This window comes from Myotis yumanensis, unplaced genomic scaffold, assembly GCF_028538775.1.
Source record: "Myotis yumanensis isolate MYYU_CA2020_CCGP unplaced genomic scaffold, mMyoYum1.0.hap1 SCAF_1, whole genome shotgun sequence".
Lineage (NCBI taxonomy): Eukaryota > Metazoa > Chordata > Mammalia > Chiroptera > Vespertilionidae > Myotis > Myotis yumanensis.
Genome location: NW_027223752.1, coordinates 36,603,259 through 36,618,343, shown reverse-complemented (window position 1 = coordinate 36,618,343; position 15,085 = coordinate 36,603,259). Strand labels below are relative to the sequence as shown.

The 15,085-nt window shown below is 39.8% G+C and overlaps 1 protein-coding gene across 7 annotated transcripts in view; it reads left to right on the top strand.

Annotated features, from left to right (window-relative positions):
- The window catches only part of FUT8 (fucosyltransferase 8), a 226,598-nt gene that overhangs the window by 99,096 nt on the left and 112,417 nt on the right, over positions 1–15,085 (top strand). For 6 of the 7 annotated variants that reach the window (XM_070418252.1, XM_070418213.1, XM_070418232.1 and 3 more), the window contains one exon: positions 9,637–10,057. The exons of the other annotated variant lie outside the window; for it this stretch is intronic. In XM_070418252.1, coding sequence (XP_070274353.1) covers positions 9,855–10,057 — 203 coding nt within the window. In that variant the 5' untranslated portion in view covers positions 9,637–9,854. The remainder of the gene's footprint in view (positions 1–9,636; positions 10,058–15,085) is intronic. 7 annotated transcript variants of the gene reach the window in all.

The following is a 15,085-nucleotide window of genomic DNA, read 5'->3' as shown; positions in this document are numbered from 1 at the left end:
TCCCGCCCACCCTGGCCGGCCCTGAGCTCCTCTCAAGGCTACAGTTTCAATTATAGAAGGTAAATAAATCTCAGAATAAAAAAGAAAAGAGAAAAAAAGGAGAGACTGGGAGCTTCCGTCTCCTGGGGGGCTTGGCCAGCCTGAAAACGGCCCTCAGCCCCTCACTCATACTGGCCAGGTACTCCAGTGGGGACCCCCCATCCTAAAGGGGGTGTTGCCAGCCTGAAAACAGCCATCAGCCCCTCACCCAGGCTGACCAAACCTCCATGGAGTGAGGGTCGCCACTGGGGGGGCTTGACCAGCCTGCAAACAGCCATCAGCCCCTCACCCAGGCTGGCCAGGCACCCCAGTGGGGAACCCCACCCTGAAGGAGGTGTGACCAGCCTGCAAACACCTGTCAGCCCCTCACCCAGGCTGGCCAGGCACCCCAGTGGGGACCCCTACTCTGAAGGGGGTGTGATCAGCTGCAAACAGCCATCAGCCCCTCACCCAGGCTGGCCAGGCACCCCAGTGGGGACTCCTACTCTGAAGGGGGTGTGATCAGCTGTAAACAGCCATCAGCCCCTCACCCAGACTGGCCAGGCACCCCAGTGGGGACCCCCACCCTGAAGGGGATGTGACCAGCCTGCAAACACCCATCAGCCCCTCACCCAGGCTGGCCAGGCACCCCAGCGGGACCCCCACCCTGATCCGGGACACCCTTCAGGGCAAACCAGCCGGCCCCCACCCATGCACCAGGCCTCTATCCTATATAATAAAAGGGTAATATGCAAACTGACCCTAACAGCAGAATGACTGGGAATGACTGGTCACTATGACACACACTGACCACCAGGGGGCAGATGCTCAATGCAGGAGCTGCCCCCTGGTGGTCAGTGCGCTCCCACAGGGGGAGCTCTGCTGAGCCACAAGCCAGGCTGACGGCTGCTAGTACAGCGGTGGTGGTGGGAGCCTCTCCCGCCTCCTTAGCAATGCTAAGGATGTCTGACTGCAGCTTAGGCCTGCTCCCCGCTGCCAAGTGGACATCCCCCGAGGGCTGGCGGGCTGCCAGAGGGATGTCTGACTGCCAGTTTGGGCCTGATCCTCCAGGGAGCGGGCCTAAGCCAGCAGGTGGACATCCTCTGAGGGGTCCCAGACTGCAAGAGGGCATAGGCCGGGCTGTGGTACCCCCCCACCCCCAGTGCACAAATTTTTGTGCACCGGGCCTCTAGTTTGTTGAATAAATGATTATATTTTTCTGTTAATTCTTTTGTTTATTCCATTGCATTGAGTTACACTGGATAATAAAGTGTATTTTTGTATTTTAGTCATTTAAAAAAAATGTGTTCCATTGTCCCAGCATGTTTTTTCTGATTAGAAGTCCCTGGATATGCTTTTTACCTTGTATGTATTTTCTCCTGTGACTATTTTCTCCTCCAGAGTATTTGTATTTTAAAATACATTGGGGATTCTGTACATGCTCATGACTGAGCTTATTTTCAGTATTAACTTAAGTTTGACTAGTATTATTCCAAGAAATCTTTATTCAAGCTGAATGTCAAAATGGGGAAATGCCTGTAGATGTCCAACTGGCCCTGAAGCCAATGATGTAAATTTCTATCTTACTAATGATGATGGATGATTTTTATTTGAATTTTATCATCTGAACAGTTTTCAGTTCACGATAATAGAAAGCTGTAATATATTGTATCTGAAGATAAGTGCTGTAAACAGTGGTTGCTTTAAAATATTTCTTTTTTATCAACAATCAGATTTTTTCTTTCTAGATAGTTTTCTCTTTGGAAAATTTTTTAAATTGACATATAACATTATATTAGTTTTAGATACACAATATAATGATTCAATATCTGTATATATTGTGAAATAATCACTAAAGTCTAGTTGACATCTGTCACCATTCATAATTACAAATTTGTTTTCTTGTGATTAGGATATTTTCTATTCCTTCATCTTTAATTTCACTTAACTTTTCCTCTACAGTTCTGCTTTTAATCCTTTCCAGAGACTTTAACATTTTTTTCAGATTTTTTTTTGTTACAGTTTTTATCCCCGCCCCCATTGTATTTATTTTTAAATTTAAATCCTAGCAGATATTTTTAGTAGTTGTTTTAGTGTTCTTGTTGGCTAACATCATCTCTGTCTACTAGGTCTGTTTTAAAATGACTGCTTTTCTTCTTGGTTGTGGGTTACATTTTCCTCCTTTTTGGCATCAGAGTAAAAAAATGCATTTTTAGAAAAGTAGTTTATAACTTATTCTACATATTTTTATTGATGGGCAATTATGAGCCCCCCCCCCCCCCCCACACTTTGGAGCTATTGTAAACAGCTTTGTAATGAATAGCTTTTTGTAATTCATTTTGTTCACATGTTAAAATACATTTTAGTATAAATTTTTGCTAGTGGAGTTTCTCATCAAAGGGCATGTTTATGTAATTATTTGATGTATAATGCCATATTGCCTTTACATAGGGTATACATATTTATATTAGTTATATTAGTCCTGAATTATTTTGGAGTTTAGGAGACAAACCTCTTATGAACATAGTTCATAGTAGGACAGGCCAGATTATTAGTCATTTGGTTCTGTAGCAAATTGTCACATGCTTATTTTTTGTGCTTAGCATTAAAGTGAAGTCACTTGAATGTGATTCTTAGAAATATTTTCACATGCTAAAGAAAGTGTCTATTGCCCTGGCTGGGTGGCTCAGTTGATTGGAGCATCATCCATATTGGAAAGATTGTGGGGTCCGTCGATGTTTCTCTCTCATATTGATGTTTCTCTCTTTCTTTCTCTCTCACTAATAGTAATAAAAACATATCCACAGGTGAGGATAAAGTAAAGTGGCATGGCTATTGGTCATCCTATCTAATAATAGAGAAACATTGTAATTGACCGTACCTTCGCTATGCCTCCCATTGGCTAATCAGCACCATATGCAAATTAACCGCCATCAGAGATGGCAGCTAATTTGCATACTGCAGGCAGGGCTGGCCAGTGCCAGACGCCATCCGGGCCCCCGTGTGTGGCCCTGGGCGGCCGGGCTTAGGCGGCGCAATCACGTCACCTAAGCTCTGCCCCAGCCAGGACCCCTGTGTGCCGCCTAAGTCCCCACTGCCTAAGCCCCGCCCCCAGCTGGGACCCCCGTGTGCCGTCTAAGCCCCGTGCGCCTAAGCCCCGCCCCCAGCCAGGACCCCCATGTGCTGCCTACATCCCGCTGCCAGCTGGGACGATCCCAGAGCAGGCAAGTACGGAGGGCGGCCGACCTCCAGGGGGGCCTGCTCCTGGGATTGCATCCCAGAGCAGGCAAGTGCGGAGGGCCGGCTGCCCCCAGGTGGGCTTGCTCCTGGGATCGCCATGGCGATCCCACAGCAGGCAAGTGTGGAGGGCGTCTGGCCCCCAGGTGGGCCTGCTTCTAGGATCGCCATGGCAGGAAAGTTCCCCACAGGCAGCACCCAGCAGGGCCTGTCCTTGGTCTCTGAAGTGATCCGGTGATCCATGAGCAGGAAAGCGCAGCCTGCAGGCAGCACCCCTACCTGGCCACAGCTCAAGGGAGAGAAAAACACGCAGTGGAGGCCAGGAGCCTGAGAGATCAACACAGAGGGGTGCCTGCTCCAAGCCTCCACAGTGTAGCTGGGGGCAGGCCTCCAGCAGACACACACACTCACACACATACACACACACACACAGAATGCCTGCTTTGAGCCTCCAATGCTGCTGAGGGCAGGCTCCCAGCGGACACACACACACACACACACAGGACGCCTGCTCCGATCCTCTGCTGCCAGACTGTGGCCGTCAGTAGGACATCCACTGAGGGCTCCCAGACTGTGAGAGGTGCAGGCTGGGCTGAGGGAACCACACCCCCCAGTGCACGAATTTCGTGCACCGGGCCTCTAGTCTTCTTATAAGAACAAGAGCAATCAACTTAATCTATCTATACTAATAAAAGGGTATTATGCAAATTGGTCATGACGCCCTCACAGTCACGACCAGATATGCTAATTAGTCATGGCCAGTATGCAAATTGACCATCACTCCAACACACAAGATGGCCGCCACAAGATGGCCTGCAGGGGAGGGCAGTTGTGGGCAATCAGGCCTGCAGGGGAGGGCAGTTGGTGGTGACCAGGCCAGCAGGGGAGGGCAGTTGGGGGTGACTGGGCCGGCAGGGGAGGGCAGTTAGGGGTGACCAGGCTGGCAGGGGAGGGCAGTTGGGGGTGACTGGGCCTGCAGGGGAGGGCAGTTGGGGGCGACCGGGCCTGCAAGGGAGGGCAGTTGGGGGCGACTGGGCCTGCAGGGGAGGGCAGTTGGGGGCAATCAGGCCAGCAGGGGAACATTTAGGCGTTGATCAGGCTGGCAGGGGAGTGGTTAGGGAGTGAGCAGGCTGGCAGGCAGAAGCTGTTGGGGCAGGCAGGCAGGCGAGCGGTTGGGAGCCAGCAGTCCTGGATTGGAGAGGGTGCAGGCTGGGCTGAGGGACACCCCCTCCCCCAGTGCACAAATTTCATGCACCAGGCCTCTAGTCCTATCTAATAATAGACAAACATGGTAATTGACCGTACCTTTGCTACGCCTCCCATTGGCTAATCAGGGCGATATGCAAATTAACCACCAACAAAGATGGCGACTAATTTGCATACTGCAGGCAGGGCAGGACAGCGCCATCTTGCCTGCCCTGCCGCCATCCGGGCCTGCTATCTGCGATCCTGGGTGGGGGGCATCCCGTGTGGGACCGGACCTGGGACGGCCGGGCGGGGCAGCAGCGATCCGCCGGCCCACCCGGGCATCCTGTGTGCGACCCGGGGCGGGCCCCAGCCCCCTTATCGGCCCTGCCCTGTGCACGACCGGGAGTGGCGCCCCAACCCCCTCATCGGCCCTGCCCTGTGCGGGACTGGGAACGGCACCCCAACCCCCTGATCGGCCCTGCCCTGTGCGCGACCCGGGGAGGCGGGGCAGGCACCTAGGGATAGGCCTGTTATCTGTCACCTGGGCAGGCACCTAGGGATTGGGCCTGCCATCTGCCACCCGGGGAGTGGGCCTAAGCCAGCTGGTGGTTATCTCCCGAAGGTTCCCAGACTGTGAGAGGGCGCAAGTGGGGCTGAGGGACATCCCCCCACCCCCACTCCCCGCAAGTGCACAAATTTTTGTGCACTGGGCCTCTAGTATAATAATAAAAGTATAATATGTTAATTAGACTGGACATCCTTCTGGACGTCTTTCCGGACAAAGCCAGGGCTGCGAGGGGAGCTTGGGTCCTGGGTGCCAAAGGGAAGCCAGTGCTGGCAGCCGGGGGAAGGAAGGCCTACTGTTTCACGAATTTCTTGCATTGGGCCTCTGGTAGTGTTATAAATGGTATTGTACCAGTCAGTATGTTAGATACTACAAGAAGATGCTTTCGGGGAAGAGGCTTTTTTAAAAATTATAATCCACTAGAATATTACTTCCTGAGGGCAGTGATTTTTGTCTGCTTGTTCATTGCTGTAACCCCCAGTGCCTAGGACAGTGTCTTTTATGTAATAGGGACTCAATAAGTATTTTTTGAATGAATGTATAAATGAATCATGGTTTTGTATAGAATTAGGTAAACTACATGGTAGATTTGTTCTAGATACTTTTCATTATAAATATTGATAAGAACCATGCTGTACAATTTTTATAGTGCAGTTTTGCTGGCACAGTATATTTTTCAAACTTTTTTTTTCTAGAAAAGTTTATTTTTGAAAGATTATTTTCACTGTGTATAGAATTCTCAGTATGGTAGCTTAATATCGTCATAGCGAATAAGCAGAGAGAATTTTGTTGAACACCTCATATCAAATATTATAGTAAATGCTTTATATATATTAACTTCATTTAAGTAACTTGATTAAAGCCCCTGAACTTAGTGATGATGTATTGCAGCTTCCAGATTTAAGAAATTGCTCTGAAGAATTACATGTTTTTTGTTATAGACATTAATCAGCTATAACCCAATGCGTTTATAAATACCAAAAGAAATGAATCATTTAAATACACACTACCTTTAAAAATGTGGTATCACTAATTAAATAAATGTGTGGAAGGAAGCCTGACACATTTTAATCCATTTAATATTCTGCAGATAAAAGGTAGTATGTGAATCTCAAATAGGGATGAATTAATAAATACTTGAAAACAATCCACTGTGAGAAGAAATCTCAACAACACTAGTATATATAGTCAGAAATTATCTCATGTAGTTAATGTTGAAATATTTTTACTAATAAATTTGAGATATTTTCACTAATAAATTCTTCTACAAATAAATTAAGTAGCTTTCATATCAAAGACTGTACATACTTTCTTCCAGATGAGGAAAATAAGACAAGTAAAGATAAATTATTTTCTCATGGTTAAAAGCTAACTTTAAGACTGTTGATCTTATGGCCTGTTAGGCCAGTGTATTTTAATCATTTAGGGGTATCTTGGCAAGATTTATGTTGACGATAATACATCCTAAAGTTTATGAATAACTTTACTTTTGAACTGTTTTCCCTACAAAAGTAACACTATCTCACTGTCTACATTCAGATTTGCTTTCTTAAGTGGGACATAAAATGCATTTGAAGCTAATGTGCTTGGATTCTATGTCATTGTCAAACTAATATATGTTATGTATCATATCCTCCACTCACTAATTTACTTACTTATTTATTTAAAAATATTTTTTAGTACCACTAAGTACCAAACACTGCTCTAAGTACTTGGCATACATCAGTGAACTAAATGGACAAAAGTCATGGAGTTTACATTTTTGTAGGCATGGTTCATACAATAAACATATACATAAGCAAGCATCCTATATAATAAAAGGGTAATATGCAAATTGACCCTAATGTTGTAACTACTGGTCACTATGATGTGCACTGACCACCAGGGGGCAGATGCTCAACGCAGGAGCTGCCCCCTGGTGGTTAATGCGCTTCCATAGGAGGAGCTCCGCTCAACCACAAGCTGGGCTGAAGGCTGAGAGCGCAGCAGCGGTGGCAGGAGCCTCCCCCACTTCCTCAGCAGTGCTAAGGACATCCAACTGCAGCTTAGGCCCAATCCCCTGGGGAGCTGGCCTAAGCTGGCAGGTGGACATCCCCTGAGGGCTCCTGGGCTGCCGGAGGGCGTAGGCTGGGCTAAGGGACCCCCACCCCCCAAAGTGCACAAATTTTTGTGCACTGGGTCTCTAGTTTATTATGGATAGGGAAAAATTTTATAACTGCTCTTTAAAATCATGCTAAGGAAAATTACATAGACAACGACTTGGTTTTTAACTTGATTTATTTTTGTTAATCCCATTTTTACTATAACAATAAAGTTTGGAGAAACATTCTCTCCAAAACACATAGTTAGAATGATGCTATTAATTAAGAAAGTGACCATTTTTGCTCCTACAATAATTTCTTGCTTTTTACAACTCATCTAATAGCAATAGTGCTGTGAAATAGAGTAATTTAATATTTTGGCTTTTTGATGATGGTTTATAAAAACCTAAAGTACTTTGTGTAACAAAATTTATTTTTCTGTAAACCTTTGTATTCAGTTTATGTTATACTTTTGCTGGCTTTGAATATTTATGATCTTTTTTTTTATAATTCTAGGTAAAATGTTACAGCACATCTTTTTTTATTTAAATGATTCTTGTTTGGAAAGCTCTTCATTTTCCTTTATTACAGGTATCTTCCTAAGTAAACTTTTACTATGAAGAGAAAGATATAAAAAGTTTTAATATCTTATTGGTATAGCTTGGAATTAAGTAGGGTATATTTTCAGCATATGGTATGATAGCATTTTATAGTGTTAGATATGTTGTCACAAACATTATTAATTCAAATTAATTCAATTTTAATACTTCTTTTGTTAACTTAATTAAATTCATCCCTTATCATCAGAGTGGATTCATTTAAAAAAATATATATATTTTATTGATTTTTTGCAGAGAGGAAGGGAGAGGGATAGAGAGTTAGAAACATCCATGAGAGAGAAACATCCATCAGCTGCCTCCTGCACACCCCCTACTGGGAATGTGCCTGCAACCAAGGTACATCCCTTGACCAGAATCAAACCTGGGACTCTTCAGTCCGCAGTCCGACGCTCTATCCACTGAGCCAAACTGTCCAGGGCTGGATTCATTTTTTAAATCTGTTTTTAACCAGGAAGCCCTGAATATCTGCATTTTTTTCTATAACATGAAAAGTAGACTGGATCTTTTACCTGGGATGTTGAATAGACTTTACTTATTCTTATGTTTTAGTGAATATATGGGGCTACCTGTGATTAGAGGAGCAGGGTTTTAGAAAGGATTTTGAGACAGAACAGCGAGTGGTCAATAAAGAGAGTGTTCTCAATAGACTTAAGAATAGTTATTAAAACAACACTCGAAACAGCAAGTTTTCTCTTGGATTATTGCTTTTTTCTTATTAATTCTATTTTATTCTTTGTTTTAGCTATTGTGATCTAGTAACAATGAGGAAAATAGTGTAGGAATAAATGGGAAGGAAGTAGAATGTTTCTAGGACCTTATTTGAAGAGATTTTCTTCTCTTTAAATATTTAGTCATTTAAAATCAATTGAGATTTGAAGTTCAAAAGGAGAAAAATGGCAGCTCTGTGCTCTAATTTTCTAAGCCTCTTCTCCAACTTTTCTATCTAGTCTTTCATAATTGTTTAATTAGTGGTCAAGTTTCCATCATTATCAATCTTGTATATAGAAAATATTTATTTTCTCTCTTTTGTTTTATAAGGACCTATATGCCTGGAGATAAGACTTTTCTTATGTAGCTCTGGAAATATCAGATATATCTTTGCTTGCAAATTTTTCCTTTGGGGAGAAAATTGTTTTGTTTCCAAAGGGAATTCTAAGCCTAATCATGGAGAAATGACATATGAAACCCATAACCAGGCTTGAGAAAGCATGTGCATTTGTAGTTTAAGATGGATAGTTACTAAGATTTAACTGATTTTAGACTTCTATTGCAATTGTTGGTATTTTAAAATAAATTTGAGGAAGAAGTAATCTAGCCTAATCCATATGAACCTTTGCTGTGATGTTTGGAGTGGTTGCCAGCTTTTTAATGGCCCTGATAACCTTGCTTGGCTAATATGTTTGTCATTTTAGAATTTATCCTAAAAGTGACAATTTGCCTGTCACCTGCAAACTTAAGTGGTAAAATGGCTGCTGAGCAGGGAGATGAAGGGAGAATGGAGTTGAGATCTTGTAGGAATGAATTCACTCATAAAGAGAACATGTTTCTTTTTGAGATAATGGAAAGATTAACTCAAATTATATAGTTGAATACATTTTGCTTAATTTGATTGATTATTCAAATATACAATCTTTTAATCTTCATATATGACCTGTTGCACAATGATATAAATAAGAAAGTAATGTGATAACGGAGCTTAGAGGACTTTCAGGCTTAGAGTTAATTTATTTGGTAGAGCCCTGATGTACATGGTTGATTTAATATGCAGACCTAAAAGCTTTTGCTTTTTACTTCTTATTATTGGCACTTAAGTTATTTGCCAGCCTGTTGGCCAGACAACACCAATGTGTTTCCTTTAACTCCATGAATCTCAGCATATGCTATTTCTATATATCCTAAATAAATACATATCTTACTCTTTCCACAGCATAGAGTCCATGAAGCACAGGACAATAAAGCTTCCTACTCATACCAGAAGACCTCTTTGAAAGATTCACCACAGCACTACCAGAGACACTAATTTTTCTGAATCATCATGTGTTGAAACAGCAGAAGGCTACTACCTTTGCACTAACAGGAAACAGTTAAGATGTTTGTGATTCTTTGAGCTCCAGAAAGCTAGGGGAGTGAGTAGAAAATCTGAAAATGCGGCCATGGACTGGTTCCTGGCGTTGGATTATGCTCATTCTTTTTGCCTGGGGGACCTTGCTGTTTTATATAGGTGGTCATTTGGTACGAGATAATGACCACCCTGATCACTCTAGCCGAGAACTGTCCAAGATTCTGGCAAAGCTTGAACGCTTAAAACAGCAAAATGAAGATCTGAGGCGAATGGCTGAATCTCTCCGGTAGGTTCTAAAAAACTAAAGGAAGAGTGATGAAATATTGTAATTTGCTTTTAGGTGCAGGGTTTCATTCAGCTATTAAAAAATACTTAATTATTTCTATAAGCTATTTTTACAAAAATTTAAATATCTTAATAAGGTACTTTTTATACCAATATCTGTTTATTTAATATAGAGAATTTCTCAATAGTGGCTAATCTTATTTTACATATGAATTTTAATATAGAAAAGCTATGCCATTTAATTTATATACTTATATTTAATTTATAATTATCTTTGGAATTTTGATACATTAAATACAAACTTTATATGATTTAAATTAGTGTATATTAAATTTTTTATCATATGGACTATAACATAAACATTATCATTGAGAGGCTGAGCTACTCTAAACTATAACATTAAAATAAAGAAACAAAAAAATTTATCTTTAAATAAAATAACTGGATCTAGAATCTAGAAAATTATTATCATTGCTAATTCTAGTCTATTAAAAAATGTGACATGTATCTGTTAGAAGATAGTCCAGATGACCTTGTGCCCATGTTTGGTGATTAGTTGGGGCCATCAGCTGGTTCCCTCCCATATGGCTTATCCAGCAGGACAGCCCAGGTTTCTTACCTTAAAAAGGCAAGAGCAGGAACTGAAAGTCCTCTTGAGGCCACACATCAGAAGTTGCACACTGTCACTCTGCCGCATTTTGTTAGTCTGTGTCAGTCAAAGGGCCACTTTACATTAAGGAAATGAAGGGAAGAATTGCAGAGAATTTGTAGCCATAATTAATTCACCATTCTCATCTCCAGAAATAATGTTGGATAGATTAGATTAGGTCAAATCATAGTGGTCCTGAACAACCAGAGTTTAGTTTAGTCTTGGTTGATAGATAATAGGGAGCTATAGTGTCGCTGAGGAATGACACAGTAAAAATGTTTGTGGAAGATTTAGGTTTTCAAATGGATTTGGGGCATGTACCTGACTGGAGTGAAATTAACTGGGAGACACAATATTATTCTAGGCATGAGGTGATGCTAATCTAGATTAAGTTAATTAATATATGGGCTTATTTACTCATGTTTCCTACTTTTATTTAGCTTTCCCCAGATACCTTTCTTACTTGTTAATTGCCAGGACATTAAGTATACATGCAGTAAGCTTTCTTTTTAAAATTTAGAAATCATCACATTCTTGGCTTGCTATTCTATAGAATACCTTTTCATGCTTCATGTTTGTTTTGTCTCAATGTTTAGTAATGTGAAATTTCTATTAGTTCACAGAATCTTTGCATTTGGGGATTTGAACCTGCCACTTTGCCTCTCAGTTAGAATTGAAATTTAGCAGAAAACATCTGGAAAATTATTGAAACTTGTTCAGAAACCCCTTGAGTAGTGAACTTCAAACTGGACAGATGGCAGAACTGGACAGGATTTATAAAATATAAAGAGCACTTAATTGACAGCTTTCCTCTTAACTTAAATCCTCATTTTTCTAGATTAATTAATTTTGAGAATACCACTTTTTAAAAATTCAAATTTGACCTTATGGCCTATTAATAAGGATTTTATGTTTCTTTTGTTTTTTGTTTGGTCCAGGAAGGTAGAAGAAACTTTTTCTGGAATTTAGTTGTCAGCCCTAAACTGTAAATTTACAAACCACAAAGAAGGCATAATTAACTTATGATTACCTGTTTTTCTGAGTTATGTAGTAATCTTTCCAAATATATTAGAGCTAAAGCATGAAGCTTCTGGTGGGAAAATTTGTCCCAGGCAATAGAAATATATGGAGCAGTGATATGAGCAGAAAGAAAACTGATGTGGTTTTTCACAGCTCATATGTTACTTGCTCTGTTTGAGAAGCTGGTATTAGAAAGTGGGGGGATGTCTTTGTTTCTGTTGATCGATTGGAGAATTTGCTCTAGGCTCTCTTCTCTGTAACTGTTCATCTCTCATATATAGACTGATGAGCAAGTGAATGGATTGGAATGCCTAGAACACTTGCCATCTATCTAAAACCTTTCATTATATATGGTTTTATTTTTGCAACTCTGCATCCATTATTTCTTATGCTATCAAGAATATCTTGCCCCGATGTGGCTCAGTTGTTGAGTGTCTACCTATGAACCAAGAGATCATGCTTCCATTTCTGGTCAGGGCACCTGCCTGGGTTGCAGGCTCAATCCCCAGTAGGGGACGTGCAGGAGGCAGTCTATCAGTGATTCTCATCACTGATGTTTCTATCTCCCTTTCCCTTCCTCTTTGAAATGAATAAAAATATATTTTGAAACAGGATCTCTTAATATTTGTGTGTGTTTTTTTAGGTGATAATATTGTAGTGAGATTTTTAGTCAAGATCCCTAGCTTTCCCAGCCAGATAATTAGATGCTTTCTTCCTGGAGTTTGCATTAACGTTTTAATATATTGCTGGATTAAATTTGCCAATGTTTTATTTTGGATTTTTTCTATGTTAACAAGACATGTTTAATGTAATTTTTCCTTCTTATACTGTTGTTTGGGTTTTGCTATCAAGGTTATACAGGTTACACAGTCCAATTCTATTTTCTAAAAGGGTTTGAATAAAATTGGTATTCATTCTATTTTAAATCTTTGTTAGAATTTCATTAGTGAAACCATCTGGGCCTGTAGTTTTTTTTGTTTGTTTTTGTTTTTTGTTTTTTTGGGGGAGGGGGTTAAGTTTGGGTTTGGAAGGGAAAGGGAACATGTGGGAAGGTTTTAAATTCTGGAGTTGATCTTTTTAGTTGTAATTATACTATGTGGATTTTCTATGTTTTTCTTCCATTAGTTTTTGTAAGATGTATTTTTTCAAGGAATATGCCCATTTTATCAACATTTTCAAATTAATTAGCATAAAGTTGTTCAATAATGCCTTTTAAATTTTCTTCTCCTTATAATATCTGTAGTAATTCCCCTTTTTCATTCGTGTTTTCTCTTTTTATCTTGCTAAGAGTTTATCTATTTACATACCTTTTCAAAGAACCAATCTCTAGTTGTTTTTCTCCTCTTGTATGTCTGTTTGTTTTATTGATTTCTACTCTTAGTTTGATAATTTTCTTTCTTATAGTCTTTTTGGGTCTTATTGCTGTTCTTTTTAAAGTTTATTCAGAAAGAATTTTATATCATTGATTTAAAACCTTGCTTCTTTTTAAATACATGTCTGGAAAGTTTTAAATTTCTCTCTAATCAGAGCTTTAAGTTGCATCCCACAAGTTTGACAATGTTCTATTTTAATGTCATTCAATTAAAAGAATTTTAAAATTTCTATTATGATTTTTTTCCTTGACCTACAGGCTATTTTGGAGTGTGTTGCTTAATTTCTAAGTGGGTTTATTCAGTTTATCTTTCTAATTTTTATTTCTATTTTGTTCTTCAACCATCTAAACTTATATTCTGTATCATTTTAGTTTTTTGAAATTTATTAAATGGCTCAGCAAAAGACACGTTGGTGAATGTTTTAGGAAAAACGTATATTCTGCTGTTGTTTGGTCTGCTCTTCTGCAGACCCAACAATTAAGTTGGTTTGGTTAATTGTTGTTAATATTTTCTAAATTAATATAGATTTATTTATTTCTATAATCTGCTTCTATCAGCTAATTAGAAAAGTCTCTGACAGTGGTTGTATATGCACTTCTGTAATTATTTGGTGAATGTAAATTTCAGATTACTTTATTTTCTGTGAATTGACCCTTTAATTATTATTAACTTTTTTTATTAATTGTCATAATACTTTTTTTGGATATAAAGTTTAATATATTTGGTATAAATATTGCCATACCAGCTTTCTTTTGGTTATGGTTTGCATGGCATATTTTCCTCATCTTTTTAATTTAAACCTTCTTGTGTCCTTATATTTAAATGTAAATTTAAATATTTAAAATGTTTCTTCTAAGAATAGGGCTGGATTTTATTTTTTTGTCCAGTGATAACCTTTTCTTGTTCACTTTAATATAATTGCTACATTTAAGTCTACCACATTGCTTTTTTTCCCCTATTGACCCATCTTTCAATTTCTTTTTAGTTTTTCTTTGTCACTTTCTTTTGCATTGATGGAATTTTTTATTGTTATTCTATTTTTTCACTTATAATAGATGTTTAGTTATACATTTTAATTTATTTTCTAAATTTATTCTTTTAATCTCATATCACAAGGCTACGAAAATTTCAGTCTGTTTTAACAGTTGCTCTCTAGCCTCCTTTGAAGCCCCAGAATTCATTAAGTGGTCCATGGAGAAAAATGGGTTTGTGTTTAGTGAGTCTGCAGTTTCTGAATTTTCACACCTTCTGTGGGACCCAAGCCTGTGCTTCACATTGTGCCTGGAATCAGCAAGTGCTCCCCAAGCAAGAACATGGCTTATTACAGACTACTGTCCTGTGGAATTTTAGTTAATATAATCATGCACTTAGATGCCTCACATGGCTTTTTTAAAAAGTTACATTTAAAAGTTTTTTGTATTGTTGTTTTTACACAGAATAGGGTTTGCCATTACATACTACATTCTACTTGGAACTAAAAGTACTCTACCTGGATTGAAAATGGTTGAAGTTCACGTATACTGATGTTGCTGCCACAGAGGGATTTTCATTAGTTCCTGAACCTAGATTCCTGGAGATGTTCTGATTCTTGCCCTTTCTAAGACCTGGTTCTTCCGGTTTTAGCTTTTTCTCCCATTGTACCTCCCACTCCCCCCATTCCCGCTGTCCCCAGTTGAGTGGTAAAGAAAAGGAGAAATTTAGTTGAATTGGAAGATTTTAACTGTCACCGTAATCTCTGCTTCATTGACTGGTTTAGTGAATCTATTAGGAGATCAAGATGAGATTTAGATAGATTGAATTTGATGTGTTTGTTGAACCTATTCAGTACAAAGTTGGAAAGTGAGTCTAGAACTCAGGATGAGAAGGAAAGATACTTTTGAGGATCATTCACATAGAAGTAATTGCCAGAAAATGTGTTGCATGAAGTAAAAATTCCTCCATTCATCTTAGATGATCCACAGTTATCATGGAGAGGAGTAAGTGTAAG